The sequence below is a fragment of the Plectropomus leopardus genome, chromosome 20, assembly GCF_026936395.1.
Source record: "Plectropomus leopardus strain MGB_pleo_1.0 chromosome 20, ASM2693639v1, whole genome shotgun sequence".
Taxonomy (NCBI): domain Eukaryota; kingdom Metazoa; phylum Chordata; class Actinopteri; order Perciformes; family Serranidae; genus Plectropomus; species Plectropomus leopardus.
The window spans coordinates 25,087,467-25,107,668 of NC_142195.1; the positions used below are offsets into that span (position 1 = coordinate 25,087,467).

Sequence of the window (20,202 nt, forward strand, 5' to 3'; positions counted from 1 at the left end):
TATCCACTGAAACTGTCTTGTACTTAAAAGGGTGGAAAGCACAGTGAGGCTGTCTGCTTCGTGCTACGAGTCGCCTTTCCCCTGGAACAATTCCATTTAGGATGATAAGGCTCTTAGGAAGCCTCCTATGCAGGTTTTCCCACCCAAAAAACAACAATAATGGATATAGTCACACAAAAGTAATCATTTCAATCATGATTAAGGGCCTGCTATGAATGTGAGGTGGTGTATTTTTCTGCAGACTTGGTTCTCTGCCTGTATTTTCTTATTTCTGGCTTATTTTGCTGTATTTGGGATGTTGCTGGCACAGCAGCAAGTGAGGTTGGGACTTACAAAAAAGGTTCAAACGGGTGGTAAACCGAAATTCTGCGTTTATATGGAATCCAGCAGATGGTACACGGCAATGGCAACGGTAGATGATAGATTGCATTGCTGTCTAAAATTAAAAGGTTTTTAATTGTTGAACTTTGATGTTCATCTCACAAACACTATTACTACTTATTTTTACTACTTTGGTGTTTTAAATTGTTAGTTCAGATAATTCTGAGCCGAACACCCGTCCGACTAAATCGTGAGAAGCACAAGGAGCACAGATTGGCACACATAGCTGTCAATCATGATGTCGAACGCCCTTTTTTATAGTTTAAATAACGAATGAAAACCAAATATATAAAAGCAGCATAATGAGAACTACCTAAAATGACAAAAACAAACATTTTTCAGAAAACTTTAGATCAGTTTGTGTTCTTGTACGACTGGTGTTTTAAAGGGTTTGTTCAGATTCAACAATGTCACACAAAAACACAGAAAAACTAACTGTTTTAGGAAGTGAAAGACAAGCAGCTTTACTGTTTAGCAAAATGAAGTTACTGTTTTTGTCAATGCACTCTAAAAACTAATGCTAATCTTAACAAAAATAAATAAATAAATAAATAAATAAAACAACGCACGTTTGCATCTTTTTGAGTCATGACAACTTTGTATGAAATTAACTTTTCTTCTTCAGTCAAAGGTATTTTCAAGTATCTCCAACTTAATAATTGATAACATAAACACAATTTTTAAGTTTATTTTTCAGGTTTTATGAAATGATTCTGACCTGTTGTGAAACATAGACCCCTGTGACTTTAATTCATCAAGAATTCTCTTTATTTTTAGATTCCTTGTTCACCGGAGGCCTGTGAGAAAAATGAAGTTTTCTTCATGAATTCAACATAACATTGGGTGAGTTACTGATATGTAAATGGTCATTTTGGGGACAAAGTGCTCCTTTAACCCTTTGAAACCTGGATCGATGTTACCTTTCTTGCCCAGCTTTCAGACATCTTTCACAAGAATTTGGGGCATTGGTGCAATTTCTTTCAACAGAAAAAAAGAAAAATAAATTAAGACATTAGTCATTTTCATTTGTTTAAGTTACATTCCTAAAGCTAAACTTTATTTATTATATCCATGATCATTATATTTAAAATGACAATTTTTAAGCACTTTCTTATTGGCATTTTCTTTATTTCTTTATTTTGCTTATTTCCATGTATTTTTTGCACTGTTTACTAATTTCTTGCTAATTTGGGGGCAATTTCTCTTTAAATTGCTCACATTATTATTATTATTATTATTATTATTTCAAATAAATTGAGCCTATTCGCTCAGGCTTTAAAGGGTCATATCCTGATCATCTTTTTACATCGATCTTGAGTAGATGTATTTCGATATTACGGAGGAGAGCAGCGAGGGTTTAAAGATGCTAATATTTTGGGCAGAGAAACAAGCTGTGGCCGTGAAGGCCTGCAATTGTCTGAAACAGCTGACGCAGTGGAGGGAGGTGAACACATGAGGGCTAATTATAGCAGAAAGGAGTCATCTGTGTATGGTTCCTGCACATTTTTGTTTGTTCAACGGTGCTCGTTTTGCACAGTTTGCAACAAATGGCTTTCACCCTCAGTGGGGTACCTTGTAGAAAAAAAAATAACATCTGGAACCCATTTCTTTGGCAAAGTGATTATTCTGTCTGGGTTGTCAAGATAAAAATCAGTGCATTGTTTTACCAAATTGCAACGACAGTATTTTTTTTTATTTATGCCCCTGAGATGTTTTGTCTTGCGTAGTCATGAAACTGAATAAAACTATATATCATACTGGAGCATGCATTTGCTCGGAGCAGTTCAGCATTAATTTGTTGCTTTTACTTCAGTTAAGTTTGTTATCTTGATCACATAAAGATTCATTGTGTGATTGTGGATAAGAAGGAGGCAGGGAGGTGCAGTTTGTAGGATTGAGTGGCATTTAGCCATTAGGATTGTAGATTGCAAAGGCAGATGCACTTTGCATTTGGACTTTTTTCCTGCAACAATTTCCTTAGATTTTCTGAAAATAATTAAGAACACAATCACATTTAAAGATATTTATGTGATGAGGCAGTCAGTGCCCGAGCCCAAACGTAGTTAACCCTTGGCAAAAGCAGCAGGTCACAGCGGAAAACTGTGGTCATCGTAGCGTTTTTTCCTCCGCTGCACTTTATTGATCCCAGAGGAGGACAGAGACTTCCTCCCTCCATGGAGGACGGGGGTCAGTCAGACCACAGAGATTTCAGACTGAGAGGGAGTCTGCTTTCAGCCTGAGGATCGTAGTGCAGCAAAAACACTTGGGGCCAACAGGAAGTGATTTTTTGCTCATATGTTGCAGGTCTTCAATGGGCAGTTTTGTTCTAGACTACCAGATGGACAAAAGTACACATATAGAACATGCACCGGGACATACAAGTACACAGATAACCACAAACACATGCATTTGTTTGCCAGATTAAAAAAAAAGAACACAACAGCCTTATCCAAACTATAAAATAAAAAATAATTACGTATGTCACACATTTTCTTCTTTTTTTTTGGTGGAAACATTTTCCCATTTTTTTGAATAATTTTCTAAAAATCCCATCTTCTTTTAAAAACTAATTTTAAGGTAATTTTCTTGTCACCTTTTGCTAATTTCGTAGAATTGGTGGGACATTTCTTGTCAAGTTACTTATTGCCTTTTTACCCATTAAAAAAAAATGTTTTAAAGGGACTAAATGCAGCACAAGTAAACTGATGACAATCCAGATATAAAAAGGTTAACAAGCTTAATACAGAGAGAGACTGGAGGAATATACTGGCATTAGTATTTCACAGTGAGTCAAAGACATAAATAATTTTTTCAGAAATATATTTCATCAGATGTTCATTTAACTTTAAGGCGACATCTGCTCGACCATCTGTCTCAAGCTACAAACATCGAACTTTATCTCAAGATTTATCGCATTAAGTGCAGTGATAATGACTCTGTCTATGTGAGTGAAACGTGATACTGAAATCTAATTTAGCCCGTCTCAATTCTTTGTTCCCTAATATGATCAGTGTGATAGTTCGGTCAACCAGTTACATGACATCTGGCGCCGAAGGCCTCTCCGGTGTCCAGCGCTAATTGAATTCCTCTCAGTCGGTTTAAATGATCAGAGCAACGACTCAACATGTTTGAGTCTGACGAGCTGTCGAAGGTGTCAGATAAAATGTCAGAAGGAGCTCTGATGGTTTTAGCGAATGGCGGCTGGAGCAGATGTTAGCTCGTGCTTGTGATTTGAAGACCTTTAGCCAAAGGGCGAGAGACATGTGGAGTGACAGTGAGACGGAGAGAGAAAGATGAGTCTTGGCAACAGAGTTTCTTTCTTCTCTTCGCTGACTGTGTCGACTTTCCGCTGTGTTTTCGCTTTGCGTTCTATACGAGCTGAACTTCCCCGAAATGAGACAGAAGCAGAGCAGCTGGAGAGCAGAAATACCTCTCACTATGCATGGCTTATTTCATGTGCTTTTAAATTTCGATCAGCGTCGGCGCGTAGCCTGCATGTTGGCGTGATTGCCTGGGTTAAATTGCCTGTCTTTCTTTTGCTTTTATAGCCTCTTGCAGGGGTTCCCGGGGTTCACGGTGTAACAAGTGGGAGCACAGTGGGAATACATGTGAAGTGGTATTTATGGAGGTTGTTATAAAGCGGTAACTCATCGACAGGAACAGGACGATAAGCAGTCGTCCTCCTGGAGAGATAATGACTGGATGTGCTGCTCATGTTTGATGAAAGATTGAGTCCGTTCGATCATGATTTCACCTCAGCTTCGCTCACTTCATTCACAGCCGCGATGGCACTCCTGTCGGCTGGAGATTGGCAACTGTCTCATCCTCTAATGAGGCCTCTTTTCTACTTTTTAGGAAACTGAACATTTTCTGACATAAATAATCATCAGATGAGTGTGTTAATTAATAAATACATGTTCTTATCCTCTTCTATACCGTCACCCTGAAGCAATTTCTTTGTATTTTCTGAGAGAACTTTATTTTTCATTTTTTTTATTTAACATTTACAAGAGATGTTCAAGTTACAACAGGTAAGCAAACAACAATAATATAGTCTCTGGCAACTGTAACAAGTTTAAATTAATATTATTACTAATGATGATAATAATAATGATATAATAATAATACAGACAAAACAGTATAGCAGGAAAAATAACTGATACCATGTGTATCATTTATATGTAAATATATATATATATATATATAGATATATATATATAGATATAATTTTTATTTTAATTTTTAAATTTTGTTTCAAATTTTAGGTAATTTCCTAATGCTTTTTTGCAATTTTTTGCTAATTTTTGGGTCATTTTTTCTAAGCTGTGCATTGTCGTTTTCCCATGTTTGTGAACAATCAAGCCAATTTGCTCAGTTTTCAAAGGGTTAAACACCATCTTTTGGTTTTTCCTTTTATTCGCCACCTATCGGCATTTTTACAGCTTTCGTATACAGGACTGGATTGGGGCCTCTCTTTCTTGTCAAATCTGACTCTGTTTTTCAGTTTTCAGCATCTTGTATTCCCCCTCGGTCATTACGAGCTGTGGTTACATAAGTGTGTATTCACAGACACACACACACAAACACACTGTTTTCACAGTGTTCCCTCTTGACCGCCAAGGCCTGTTGGTGAAGTGACCTGCGGAGGCTGATCACTCGTCTCCTCAGACACACTCTTCCGGCAGAGCTGAGGTCCTCCACAGCTGACTCTATCATTCAGTCCCAGGTGCCCTTGTCTGGCTCCATGGGGCCGGGTGACATCATCGTCACCCCCACCTCTCCTCCTGTCTCTAATGGAGGCCCGGAGCTGGTGGGGCCTTGTGAATAATTTAGGAGCTCTGGTGCACTTTATAACCTGGCCTGCAAGGCTAGCCGGGACATTCACCCTAAGTGCATTAGTATAATAGTCGAGGAGGAAACTGGCCCTTATTGACTAATATAATCAATAACCGTGCTTCTGTTCGCTGTCGAGTCCCTGGAGGTTGCTGATGCACCAAACTACCAGAAAACACTCATGAGAACGCCAACAGTGTAACCTCACATGATTACACTTTGAGGAAAATCAGGTTACCCCCAAATTCTCAGCCAAATGAAACAGCTAAATTGGAGCAATTTTTTTCATTCATTCGTGTCTTGACGTTGTTAAAAGAGGAGCCATCTGTAGCAATTACAAATATAATTTCCCAACGGCATGACAAAAAAAAATTCCACAGACTACGCGCACTCTGTGTCTGAGTTTCAACAAGGAAAGAGCTCCATAATCAAGTAAATACAGTGTTGTTTCAGAGACGACAGTGACGTGACAAATGACGCAATTATCCGAGGCTTCTTGAGGAAGGAGGAGGAGGAGGAGCTCACCTTCATGAGGTGAAAGCTGGTGGGAAAAATGACTCTATTTTAATTTACCAAAGTGCTTACTCAACACTGTATACAGATGTCAACCTATTATGCTTTTCTGTATCATCTGTCTTAGTGCATGTTAGAATAATGGATTTTTGTTTCAAATAATGTGGTAAATACATGTAAAATTGGTGTTTATGTCCCATAAATTGCAAAAAATAGTAAAAGTTGTAAAAAAAAACAACCCCAAAACAAACCCCTAGAAATTACTCCTTAGAAAAGAGTGTTATTAGAAAATTATCCAAAATGAGGGAAAACTCAGACTCTGAGGAAGAGCATACTGGCTCGAAACGTTACTTTTTGATCCACAGATCAAATCAATGAGCAAAGACGAAGAAAAAAACTGAAATGAAAATTGCCTGAAATTTGCACCCAAAAAAAGTAAAAAAAAAACCAAGTAGGTAATTACTTAAAAGAGGCGCTTTAAAATGATGATAATTCTGAGACATCATTTTAAATATGTTATTGTAATAATTCATTTTTCTGTGGGTATTTCTTTTTCTCTTGCCATTTTCACCCTAGATTTATTTAAAAAAATAATTTTCTAAATCTACAAATTTCTTGCAATTAGTGAAACAGTTGCTCGTTGTCTTTTTCCTCATGTTTTGGAAAGAAATCAGACTGATTTTGTTCAAGATCTGAAGGTTTAAATACTTGTGAAACACATCTGTACCAGCAAAAGAAAAGTTATGTATCCAGGTTTCAAAGGGTTAAGTACAGATTTCTAAATGCATTCATGGATTCAGGCCGGTTCGGAGGCTGTGGAGGTTCAGTGGCGGACGTTCTCTGTCGATCTCTGTCGCAGGCAGACGACAAAGGAGATGGCCAAGTGACCCCAGAGGTTGATTTACAGCGTGTCAGCAGGACTGGCAGTGCACCCCCCTCCCCTCCTCCTAGCACACTGAGGATTTATCACAGCTCAATGGCGACGTGTGCCAGGCAGCCTGACTCACCAAATAGCTCAGATTACATCGTACTGTAGATACCAGGAGACGCTGATGAGGACCAGCCAGGCCGGGTCGCTTTAAAATTAAAGACAAAACTATTACTACTTAATGTAGAAACAACAAAATCAATCACTTTTTGTTGTTTCTTTGTGTGTAGATTGAATATCCTTCAAAATATGCACCTTAAATGCGACGACATGGCTCATAAACCAGCCTGAAGCACTTATCATCAGCGAGGAGAATAATGCACCCCAAACTCCAATCACAGCGCCAAGCACTAGACTCATGGGCAGTCTTGTTCTCATTATAACTGATCTCGTAAATCACAACACAAACACTGGCCCAGTTCGCTCAAAGTAAAGCCGTGAGTGATAAAACCTCTGATAGTTACGGTGCGTGACAGCATTAACTTTATAGCCCTTTAGTGGTCATTATGTTGCACAGTGATGTCAGGTTAGAATACCACGAACAGCCTGACAAGTACAAACTACTGGTGTTTCAGTCAGTATGATGTAATGTGAACAGCAAGATGCACTGGAGGTTATTGCTTGTTAGGAGTTTAGTAATCCGTATTTCCAGCACGTTCTCATCCCAGCCCGTCACATTGTGCAGCTTTGTCGATGACCTTCCATGTCTGTTTCGGATGTTTTAGGTATCTTTCTGTGTCACCTGTTTAAGCTGCATGATGTCAGCAAATGCACATAATGCAGCACATCGTTATGTTTACACAACATGAGCACATGACGACCAACGAGGACCGTCACGAAGGTTATATTAGGCAAAGAGGTCACAGATTGTTAGGTTTAGGCAAAAGACACATGGTGAGGTGTACCGAACTGTATGTGTGACCCCTCCACCGTCCCTCCCACCTGCACTCACGCTCTTCATATTCACGTCATCACCGGCAGCGACTCTACCTGTAGGTGCATGCCCACTACATCACATCACTACATGATAAGAGCTACTTAAAATGACAGAAACCATCTTTGGGAAAAAAATTGTTTGACGTGTACTTTGTGTTTTATGTTTGGCCCGTGTCCCATATACTAACTGGAGGAGGTGGGGTTTATACTGCAGCCAGGGGGCAATTGACATGTTTTGGCTTCACTTTTGGGGAGATGTCATGTCATCACATGTCACATCTTTAAATACAGTCTATGGGTAAAACCATAGATGAATGGGTGAAACACATATGAATTCCAACATGACTGCTCTTGCAGCAATTGCATGGACAGTGACTGGATGAGGATTTTGGACCACATATAAAAGTGGCCCAGATTTGATTTGCAATAATAATTTATTAACCTAACCGAGGTACCTCCGATTTAGTATTGTGGTTTTTCATACCTAAAGGCCATTCAGCAACAAGCTGCTCCTGCTTTTAGCCTGGCATCGGCTGATTTCTCTCTGTGAAAAAGTCCTCTGGCAGTTTAAACCCATTGGACCAAGCCTATTAATCCCCAAAACTTGCGTAGTGAAGGCCAGTGGAAAAATCTCATTTGGGGAAGTGAACAATCAACAGTCCTCACTTCCCTGCAACCACACTGTACTGTGAACGGGTCCAGTGGAGCTGCAGAGTGGCCAAAAATAACCTCTGAAAGCCGAAACAAGATAATAACTTCGTTTTGTCTCCCCAAAACAACATTGCTTGCCAAAGCATGCATGTAATAAGAGTTTGGATTTCTACACTGGCTTTTTAAGGGTATAACTTAACTTAATTTCTGTGTTTTTTTATCCAGGCAGTTGTTTTTAATGTGTGCAGTACATAAAATTGTTGTTATAGGACTTATTTTTCTCATGTTTAAGTTACTTGGATCAATCCTGTCTCAAAATAATCTTTTTAACTAATATAAAATGAATGTTTGAGACTTTATCCTTATTATGACATGGATAACTTTGAGTGTAGTTCGGTAGAGAGAAAATAGTTCCTACATACAACGAGGTCTGTGGATTATCTTGAGTTATCGGCTTATGTTTTCTGGAAAGAGACATTGCTGTTTTGTTTTTAAAATGTATTTTTTTGGCGCTTTGAGCACCACAATGTCCCTGTAAGCTCAGAAAAGTCACTTCTTAATCTGCCGATGAAGATATGATCAAAAGCTCGAGAACAACTTGAGGTAATATACAAGGTACAAGTTAGATTTATTAGTCATTTTTTAAACTATTAAAATTATTTTGGTTTTAATTAGTTATTTGATGCTATTAAAGGAGGTTTGAGGACCAAGATAGATTTTCAGCACTAAACATAGATTTTTAATTCTCAATTGACGCTAACTTTTGTTCAATCCTTCGACATCGGCATGAAAATGTAAAACATTCCTCTTCGTAAAAAATGCATTGTCTTTGGTAAAGGAAACACTCCTGTCTGCGACTCTTACACAAACACGTAAGCGTAACCTTGATCGCGAGGAGACGATGACTTCCTGCTCGCCACTCAAACCGTACACAGAGACGTTCAGGTGGTCTGGAGAAAATCCCATTCACACCTGGCTCAAACGCTCCACTGTTCAGGCCACAAAGGGGGCCTTTCTTTCCTCCGTGTGACACCGAGTGTCCAAGGTCAGCAGAGTTCAGGAAGCACATGATTTTTATTTGAAAATCTATAAATTGTGAAAATGAATGCCCCTGTGTTTATTTGTGCTTCACTCCACTCTCGAGCCCAGAGGCCTCACTCTGCTTGCCAGCTGCCAACCTATTAGCACCCCACAGAAACCCTAACAGTGCCGCCACGGGCCGGCTGTTTGTTTGACTTTGTCATATTGAATTGAGACGCGCAGACTTGGTGGACGGGAGGTGAGAATGGGCATTGACTCATTTTGAAGGGTGCACTTGTTAAATCTCTGGCCATCTTGGACGATGTTTAGACTGGGAAGGAGTTCCAAACTTTTGACTCTGGTCTTGGACGATCCGCTTGTGGGTGAGATCTGTACTGCTGAAATTCGGAGAGGTCTGAAGCCAAGCTTTGCATTCTTTCTGGACCTCAGTGCTGACTCGCAAATTCATTTAATGGGGAGAGCTTGAACAAACATGGAAAAGGACAGAAGCATTTTGGGGCTTTCAGGACACTGAAATGTTCTAAAGATGTTGTCACAGAACGGGTGTTAAATGTTAGTGGAGATTTTGCAAAGCCATCAATTTTGCGTGATTGTACATTGTTGTCATTTAAGTGGTCAAACGTATTTATCTTTCAGTGTTAGTGGTATCCATGCAGATCGTTTTGGTTGTATTTGCATACAGAGGGTTGTGAGATAGCTGCCTCTGAGGATACTCCTTAACCAATACAAATGGCGGTAAACTGAACTAAATTAAAGAAATACTTCAGTCCTCAAATGACCATTCGTAATTGAATTACTCACCCCGTGTTGCGTTGAATTTGTGAAGAAAACTTTTTGTCTTGCATGCCTCTGGTGAGCAAAGAATCTTGATTACTTAAAATCATAAAATCATAAGTTTCATTTATTCAATCGTATATGCAATACTTCCCAAACACATGCATGTTTGCTTCAGAACTCAGAAATCAGATATCATGATTGAAATCAACAGTTTTCAACCCCTGTTCAGGCCAACGACTACTTTGCTGAAAGAGATACAGAGCAGGGAACAACTGCAACATACATTTTTTTTAAATAAAAAATTAAGTTGCATATGAAACTGGACACAAAATGACATGAAGGGTGGCGAAAGCACCATGTATTGGCATACCCTTTTAGGTATGGATTAAAATATAATTTCTGGCAGATTCATGCTTGTTTCTGAGATGGATGGTATGTCAGAGTCTTTGGGCACAAGCCCAGGGGCCTAAAGAGCCCCAGAGAGTTTAAGTAGTGACTGAGAGCGCCGTTGTCAGCTCAGTCATGATGCACGGTCTTTCCACAATCATAATCAAATGACTCAGTCGTAAATAATCGGCTACGGAGCTGTTTAACAGTGACGGATGTTTCAACAACAAAAAACTGAAATGTCAAACTCATATTGGTGCTAAATAAAAAATCGCATGATCATAAACGTCATTATAATGAATGTCAGTGCAAAATGAAGTGCCAATCCATCCTGTGGATGTTAACCCTTTAAAAGGAGCAACATTAATTTTCCCTGTGTTGCTTTCAGACACCTTTCACAGATAATTAAAACTTTGAAGCCTGAGCAAATTGGTGTGATTTCTGTCAAAAAAATATTTTTTTTTTAAAAGCTAGGAAAAATGTCCAAAAGGAAAAAAGCTATGGGAAAAACTATATTCATTATTATCATAATTACATGTATAAAATTGGTACAGAATTATCATATTTTTCATTTTGTTTTTTCTATTTTAATTTCTTTCTTTCTTCCCTTATTTATTTATTTATTTAACTAATTTTCAAGTAATTTTGTTGTTCCTTTAACTATTTTCTTGCAGATTTTTGTGTAATTTCTTTTTTTTTCTTATTACCTTCTTCCCATGTTTTCAAAAAAATCAAGCCGAATCGCCCTTGTTTCAAAGCGTTAAAATAATTTACTGTGACCAACAGATGTCATATCTATTGGGGATACCCAAGTCAGTAGGCTTTCTGTTAAAAATTTTAGCCCCACACTAAATTTACGCAAGTTTGGAGAGTTCACTCAGTTCCTATAATCCAAATCCCAGGACTGGATCCTGAATCAAAAAACATTTTTCCAAAAACTTTGACCCTGCACATGAAACCAAAACTATTTGCATGGCTAAACCAAATGGGTTGAGTGATGACATTTGTTTAGTTTTTGCAATTTAGGTGAAGTGACCCTTTAAGCATTTTAAGGTCACTTGCCAATGTAGTGTTTCAGCGTTCAGTCGCTGAGCTGTCTTGAGCTGCACTGCCACTATGTTCAGTTTTCCATCATAGTAAATGTCACGCAGCTGAATCGTCGTCAGAAATGGCCAAAAAGTGTTCCAGGCAGCTGCAAGTGTATGGTTTGGAGCCCCGCACAGGAGGAATCTGTCTTGTAAACCGATACGGCTGCCCAGTCATGACCTCAGCCTCCAAGTATGAATTCTCAGTATGATCTGTGGGTTTAAAAGCCCGGCTTTCCAGGATAACTGAGGCTAATTATCATGCGTCTCTGTGGAAAACAACAGAAGCTTCAGAGCTGCACAGATAAAACAAAAGAGCTCTCTAAAGGTGTCAGCATTATCGCCTTTACAGCAATATCTTAGGTAGCAGATTTGTCAGTGTTGTGTTGAACAGTTTAGTATTATATAACTATTTGAAACTATCAAAGCCTGGTTTGGCTGCGTTTGTGCCTCACAAGACAGTGAACGCACCACTGATCTTTTATGTGGAACTTACTCCTCGTGTTTCACTGAATGAACTCTGTGCATGAACCCAAACTCCCCGTGTGCCAAATAATGTTATTCCCCCTTCCAGAGGCAGATGATTTCTGATCTCGGCCTGTAAAGCAACAGACAGGGTTTGGTAGTAACAGATTACATGTAATTGGGATTACATAATCAGATTACCAAACAAATAAGTAACTATAATCAGTCCCAGAGCTGAAAAATGTACTGAAGATCTATAGTCAAGTAAAAGTATAATTACTCCCATAAAAGAGTGTCTCAAGTAAAGGTAAAAAAAGTACCTGGTTGATAAATACTTAAAGTTACTTTTCATTTTGATATTTTTAGGATGTGTGTGCATGTGCAAAAATAATAAGAACACAGCAACTGTTGATAAAAAATTTTTTTTACGAAATGGACAAAATGGTAAATTTCTATGCATAAATATGTGCATTTTGGCATCAGTTTGAGGTGGAAATGTCTAATTTTGGCAGAATAAAAGTCCTTTGCTACTTTCATTTTTTATATTGCACTGTACAATCAAACAAGCTGATTTTGCTTAGAATTTCTGATTGCCTTGAAAAATGTAGGTAAATATAACTATTAGTCTTAATTTAGATTTACTTTATATCTAATTACGTTTACTTAAAATGTAGTGATATTCACTTAGTTTTCTGAGGCTGTTTCAACTTAAAAAGGTGAAGTTTAATTAAATTAATCTTTCTAAATTTTAGCAACTTCATTATTAAACTATTCTGTATTCTGCTGGTTGCAAACTAGTCAGTCATATTTGTTTTTTTCTTAAACATGTTAGATCTCCTAACTTCATTGTCAAAATCATCTTTGTGATGATCAAGTTCATTCAGACTTACCTTGTTTTACTGAAGTTTTTAACACAATAATTTCACTTGTCATTTTTAAGTTGCAACGACGAACGACAAAATTACGTAAATATAACTACATTTTAAATATTCCTAAGACTTGGATATAAAATAAACACAACTTAAATTGTATAGTAATTTTTACTGTTTTTTTTCAAGGATATTGGTTTTCAAGGTTATTTAAGTAAGATAAACCTGACAGATTTTACAGTGTGGGCGGGGCAAATGTACGTTTTAAATATTTAGGGGGATGTGTCCCCTGCGTTCTCACATAAATCTGTGCCTATGCGCAGTACACCTGTAGTTTGTGGCGGACTGTTTTAGTAAGATTAATTGCATTTAATAATAATTTACAAAAACACTTTAGATCAGATTACTTTTTTTCTGCCATTCCAATGGCATATGCTACTAAGGACAAATATTGCCATATAATTTGTATTTATCTGCCCACATTTTAGCGTGATGTGACCCAACTCTGGCAACAGATGCACCCAAGCTGTTATCCAGCAGGCGTTTAGGAGTGATGGCCTCATGATCCTGATGATGTACACGGTGACTCATGTCATGCAGATGGCAGGTGGTCTCTTACAGCAGAGCTTTGCTGGCGTCCCCCCAGGAGGTTAGGAGGATGGACGGGGGCGGGCTGGTTCTCCTCAGGGTCTCAGCTGTGAATGGGGTTTAAGTGATAATAGCTCCCACTCTGCTCTGTCCATTAGCTTTAAATACTTGTGGTTTGGTGTGATGTGATTGAAGTAGTGAGGGTCTTTGCATCTGCAGCTTACATGGGGCCAACGTGTCTTGCAAGTATTTAAGATTATGACGCTGACGGGAGTCACAACACTCATCTGAAGGCAATGGATTACACATTTCCTGATATGGTGAATTTTCAGGGATTAAATTAAGAAAAAAGCCAGAGTGTTTTTGCTATGATGGTGCCTGAAAAGAAAAGTCAAGGTGCTTAATTTTATGATAAATTCTGCAGCTCCAGTGTAACTGAAGCTGGCCTGCTCACAGAGGACATTTCAACATGTCACAGTAGAATTGATGATGGCTGAATTCCATTTAGCTGCATCGGTTTTAGGGACCTGCTATTGTGCATGTTGAGTGGAAAAGGGGAATAGAAAAAAATGATAACACCTTATTTTTCACTGTTACAAGTCAAAGTGTCTGCTCGTAAAGGCCTATTTCTTTGTGACATTGCAAACAATGCTGTTACATAGATCTTTTGTATTTAGTGGAGCCCCTCTGGATACCTATTTTTTTGGGCAGATAATTTATTTGAAAGTTACAAAAATCTGGACAGGTATTGGCAGATTTTTATGTCAGACAATTGGGATCAAGGTGGACATTTTGCAGCTGAAAAATAACTTTGGTGCACCCTGGTGGTTAAACTTTATAACCAGGGGCATCAAAATTTGTGTCAACAGCTGATGCTGCTCTAATGTGAGTGTTTTTGCTTACTATTTACTAATTATTTGGTTGACACATGGCAGTAACAAAGACTTGTAACCACAGCCGTTCTTGGCTTGAAATAATTTATAATCCAATTCGCCTCTCAATATTCGTTTTTTTGTAATTGTGTTTTAAGTGTATTCCATGGCTGAAATTTCTTAGTGTTGAATTCCAGGCTTTCCATCATTGACAATTTTTTATAAGAAATGTATTGTTTCCTTTTTGCAACTTTATCCTTTTCAGCCTGCATCTGCAATAAGCCAATATCTCAGTTTAGCTTTATTGGAGAATTACTATAGCAACACATACCACTAAATGAAAGGCATGCATGATGATCAGGGATGAGTCTTTGATCAAAACTTAGGTTAAGTTTGTCATGTTGACAGCAAAATGAGTGCAACACTGATTTTTTTTTTTTTAAACCAATAAATTCAAGCAATACTCTTTGAAAACACTTCAAAGCCAGTTTGCCCTGGAGTGAAGTCTGTGTAGCTCAGCGAGGTAAACATCGCCACACCTGAATCACTAAATAACTGACCTGAAGTATCGAGTCTTGATTCTGTGCTCGGCCCACACATGCGGCAGAAGACTTAGCTCAGAGTAACCTCTAGTGGTGATCAACATGAACAACAAGGGAGCAAATTCCTGGTCTGAACCATTTAATAGACGCTTTAAGAACAAGACATTCATGTAAAATCAGTTTTAAAAGTATTGCTGTACATTTTACACATTCACACATTCAATTAAAAAAAAAAAAAAACTGCATTCATACAGACCCTTTATATATTTGTGACCATTTCGAAAGCATGCCACAAATTTTAAGATTTGCAGCCGCGTCAAGCTATAAAAATAACTCCGACTGCTGAATTTGTGAATTGGTTAAAGTATGTCGTGTAGCATTATTCAATATTGTGCAGAGTAAAGATTTTAGATTGTAGTCCACAAATGTTGGCAAGTTGTAAGACAATTAAATTGCATTGTTTTAAGAGTGAGCAGACTGCCCGGTTCTGCTTCAGTGACCCTAATGAGAAAGTAAGCATTCAACATGCATGTGTTCAGGATGACAAAACTTGTGGCACGCTTTGAAAAAGGGTCAGTAAAAAAAAACAAACCAAAAAAGTTATACACAATTCAGATGGTCAAACATGCAAACCACTGACACGGTCCTTGACGTGTAGCTCCTTCAGTCCCAATAAAACTTTAAGTTACACTGTACAAATCAGCACACGGTGCCAAAAAACATCCGACATCTCACTGGTTGAGCTGCTTTGCAAAATCCTTAACCAGTGAAGACTTGAGCTGTGAGATTGTAGCAATCCTCATCTGCTTTGAAGTCGAGTATTTGCCTTTGATGGCCTGCGAGAGAGAAAAGTGGAGTTAGAAGTACAGCAAAATTAAAATACACTGACATTTATTGACCAAGTTAAGATTAAGGCTTTTTTTTTGCTCGATAGTCTATTGATCTAGTTCAGCACTTTGAAATCAGTCTTTTGCGCCGTTTTCTTTTTTCAGACGCTCTTCACATGCTATTTAACCCTGAATATTTAGACCGACTTGGCAAGAAATGGCAGCAAATCCATAAAATGTGATACGATAAAATATTGACACTATCTTGTCTCTATTTAAGGTTATTTTCTTGTAAGAAATCAAAATATATCTCCAGGTTTTTAAGGGTTAAAATAAATCATGCACACAGGAGTATTATGCAGTTTCATTACTCACCATGTGCTTTGTCAGCCCCTCGTTCACCTTCACAACGTTTTTGGCAATGTGCGCCATCACAGGAATCAAACTCTCTGCTGTGTAGTCCATGTAGTGCTGCAGCGTCGCATCCTGAGGAGACGATTCAAATCAGAAACCAAATTTTACAACAGTTTTTCCCCTCAGAAGACCTGAGAGCATTTTCCTACTTATACTGTCCACAAATCCAGATCAACATAAGATGAGAATTTGATAAATAACCCATTTTAAAACATCCCACTTGGTATATCTTGGTCACAATTTAGCAACAAATTTAAGGTCGTTTTTACAAAAATATGACTTCTATGCAGCCTTAAACTTCACCCTATAGTATAAAGAGTGAGCAGAGGTTAAACGCACCCATTCGCCAGCATCCAAGATCTTGAGGGTAAGAGCCAAAGCAGCACTCGCCACCATTGAAGGCGGGAAGTGAACCATCTCGTAGTCGACCATGGTGAGCTCCAGCAGGTATTTCGCCAGAGTGTGTTGCTCAGCAGTGACCTGAGGAGAGACAGTTAGAAGTTAGCGGCTGTGGATGTATTTTCAAAAAGCCGAGTGTTTGATATATGTTGCTACAAACCTCGTAGATTTTTGAGGCTCGTCTGAGGAACTGCAGGGGAAGAGGGCGGCCGAGTTTGAACTTGAGCACCCGGAGGATCGTCATCTCCATGTCTCTGATCTGGGCGGTGGTGTAGGCCCGGTCCGTCACGTATGCAAAGTCAGAGATCTCCGGGGGGTACATCTCCTCGTATTTGGAAGCAAGGAACATGGCGGTCACGCCGACCAGCTGCAGCTGCTTCTTGGGGACCGGGTTGTCCTGTTGGAGGTGCAGTCACATGCAGAATTTAGGAATGGTGGTGGCAGCATGTAGCAAGAAGTTAGGAGAGTATTTTTAAATCTATATAGAAGCTGTGTTTCATGTTTGACATTAGGGGTTGACAATATCAGTGTGGCCAGTTATTGGGGACAATTTTTTTTACAGTGTCAGCATGGAATAACTTATTTTGTGAAATCTCAGGGAGCCATTATTTTATTTTTTTAAAAAAAGGTTGCTGGGAACTTGCTGTAGATGTTAAACATTTCAGTTAGAGAAAACATTTGCAAAAGGCATCTAAACAAAGTTGTGTTGAGTTTGTTACATCCAAAATATTGACAGTAATTAACTGACCCCTGCTTGACACGGTCACTCACCTGGAGAAAGCGGTCAATGATTCCCACAGTCATGTACATTGTCTCCTGCAGCAGACGAAATTTAAGGCTCACTTGCACTAGCCAGTCGATGAGAATGGCTCGCATGTTACCAGTCACCTCCTGACCCTGCAGATAAGATTTTCTGACGTTCTGCTCAACCTTGAGACAAAAAAAAAAAACAAAACAAAACAAAACTGGTTAAAACCCAAAAAACTGGTAGAATATACCACAGACAGCCAGAAACCAGTATTTATCTTGCCTCAAGCTGTCGCAGGTACTTGTAGATGTCTTTCACATATTCGCTGCAGAGCATGGGGTTGTCATAGTCATCTGCATCCACATCCCTGATGGCGGTGTGAAGCATGACGTCAGAAAATGCTTGACACAGGTCAGCAGGGGCACAGCCAGATGTCTCCATCGGAGTGGGGGATGCCGGTTCAGGGAGAACCTGGAAATTCAACATGAGGTCAAACAAACTGAAGCACCACACCCAGCAGCCATTTGTGTCTTAATCAGATAATTTGTTGGTATACAACTCACCTCCTGCACCTTGGGCTCTGGTTTAACTGGAGCAACATTTTCTGGTTTTGGTTGTACTACTGCTGCTGCTTTTTCAGCCTGGGTGGTGGCAGCTCTGGTCTTTTTAATGGCCTCTGTCTTGATGCTCTAAAATGAAAGATTGTTATCCCGGGTGAAAACTTGAAAAATTGCAAATAATGGCGACATTAAGTTTTCAGACATTTTGGTAAAACTCTGGATTCCACTTTTATTTTAATGTAGTTAACTACGTTTAAGATCCTAGGTTTTTGGATGCTGGACAAACAAAGGTAACAGTTGATTCATTGAAAGCTTTTTTTTTTTTTTTTTTTTTAAAAACATTAACACTTTTAATATCTCTGAGGCTAACAAATACTATAGTCAGTACATTCACTCCCACTTACTTAACATAAGTGCTTGCATTAATATATAGTTAATTCCACTTTAGTAGATTTAGAAATCCAGTGGGTACAGCAAAGTTAATTTTGCATATAAAGTTGGTATTTTATGCAACATGCAGACATGAAAACACCACAATACAGAGACCTCAGTCAAGTCAGTGCAATAATACTTTTTAAATGGTACAGTACTTTTAAAAAGTATTTGTTCCGTTTGTATTGTAGCTTTTCTATCTCTAAGCATGCTCTAACATACAAAGTGTATTGTATGTTTAACTTTTGCACCAATAAGCAAAGCAAATTCATTATAAGTTCAAATCTAGTTGATAATAAAACTTATTCTCACCCTAATCAGCCCACAAAACCTATTAAGAATTTTAAATGCATGGCTATTGTGGGTTTACATTGTAGCACTGATTTGGAAATAAGATTTACTTTCTCTTCCTGCTTTGGAGATCACGAGATTTGATTATTAAAATCACATTCTTACCTTTTTCTGGACTTCTTTGTTGACTGCGATGTTTCCGATCTCGCCCAGTGCCGCTCGAGGCTTTGTGGGCCCGGTGACCGTGCAGGCCTTTCCCCCGAGGTCACTCCTGGTAGAAGCCAAGCGGTTCTGCAATAAAATTGCCGATAAAAAAAGCATTAAGCGTTAAATTGTAATGCATGCTATTAATAAAAGTGATAAAATTGCTTAATCTGTTGTCGAATTTCTATTATAGAACGGCTGCACGAGAGCAAGATCCACAGCGACGCACGAGGGCATTTAACTTTATAGTTATTTAAAACAAAACAAATATCATACACATTTCTTCTGAAAGCCGTTTCAATCATAAGCCAAAAAAAAGCGCAATAAAAACAATAAAGTACGTACTCTGGTTACTCGAAGAGCCATGTCGAAATTTTGTTGCTTCAACGAAAAGACGGAAAGTCGTAATGGAGAATGATGCGCTGAGTTTTAAGCTTCGGCGTCTTCGGTTTAAATCCTCGCTCGCTACAAGCTGATTCGCTGCGCCCAGAATTCTACGCGCAGCTGATTGGCTGAGCGCATCTGCTTCGAATGCGTTCCCCAGACAACCGATGGTCACGTGACATGGATTTTTTTTTTGTTCTTTTCCTTTTCCTGTTACGATTATTTTTCATATTTTATAAAGCTCATGTACTTTTTTTATGTGCTCCATTGACGAACGTATGAATGAACAGATTTACTCTCTCGCAAAATTAAAAATAATTATGCAGGTTTACGGTAAAAAAAAAAAAAATAAAAAAAATTAAAAAAAAAATAAACGCCGGAAGTTGACGCTTTTATATCATGGTTTGAATGTTGTTGTTTTTTTCATTTGATAAACCCAGATTACCCTCTTTTATTTCCCTGTTTTTTTAATGTTACTTTTCCTATGAAAATGTATTGCTTGTCTTTTTAAATTAGTCTTCCTCCAAATCAAATCATAACTATATTATCAATTTGATTCAACCACTTGCAAAATCTCATATCCTAGTCATAAATCACATTTTCCAATCATTAACCTCCCTCTTTCATTTTTGAAAATTAGATAAGATTAGATTAATTAATCAATACTGAAGGAAATCGAAGGGCTAAGCAGCTCACAGTAAAAAAGAATAGTTTGAGTTCATTTACATATACAAAGAATTTCACTTGGTGTTCTGGTGCAAAACAATTAACGCAAAGCAGGAATAAAAATATTGAATTTAAATCATATAAGAGATAAAAATATTAGCAATTTAGAAATATAATATGAAAAACAAACAGAATATAAAGAGCACAAAATAATTAATCAGATAACATTACATTGTAGGAGGGAGAAATAAATACAGCTAATTTGTTTTAATTAGATATAAATGTACCAATTATTTAAAGGTCTTTATGGCTTTATTTTGTTTATTTTTAGAATAAGAATCTAGTTTTATTGCCAAGTACATTTACATATACAAGGAATGTGACTTGGTGTTTTGGTGCAAAACAATTA

At 38.1% G+C, this 20,202-nt stretch overlaps 1 protein-coding gene across 1 annotated transcript; it reads right to left on the minus strand.

Annotated features, from left to right (window-relative positions):
- Positions 1-14,990: 14,990 nt before the first annotated feature.
- ccnb1 (cyclin B1) lies at positions 14,991-19,247 on the minus strand. The gene is made up of 9 exons (XM_042509859.2): positions 19,089-19,247; positions 18,705-18,830; positions 17,820-17,945; positions 17,539-17,727; positions 17,280-17,438; positions 16,669-16,905; positions 16,449-16,589; positions 16,071-16,181; positions 14,991-15,704 (listed from the first exon to the last, which is right to left on the minus strand). The coding sequence occupies exons 1-9, from the start codon at positions 19,107-19,109 to the stop codon at positions 15,600-15,602; spliced, it is 1,215 nt and encodes a 404-aa protein (XP_042365793.2). The 5' UTR covers positions 19,110-19,247; the 3' UTR covers positions 14,991-15,599.
- Between the last annotated feature and the right edge of the window lie 955 nt (positions 19,248-20,202).

What these genes read in the sequence shown, in the direction of transcription:
- ccnb1 (XM_042509859.2), bottom strand. Translation starts at nt 19,109, where the DNA reads ATGGCTCTTCGAGTAACCAGA. An exon ending in ACAAAGAAGTCCAGAAAAAG is followed by an intron (nt 17,946 to 18,704) that starts GTAAGAATGTGA and finishes CTTTCATTTTAG; the next exon opens with AGCATCAAGACAGAGGCCAT. An exon ending in GAGCCTCAAAAATCTACGAG is followed by an intron (nt 16,590 to 16,668) that starts GTTTGTAGCAAC and finishes GTCTCTCCTCAG; the next exon opens with GTCACTGCTGAGCAACACAC.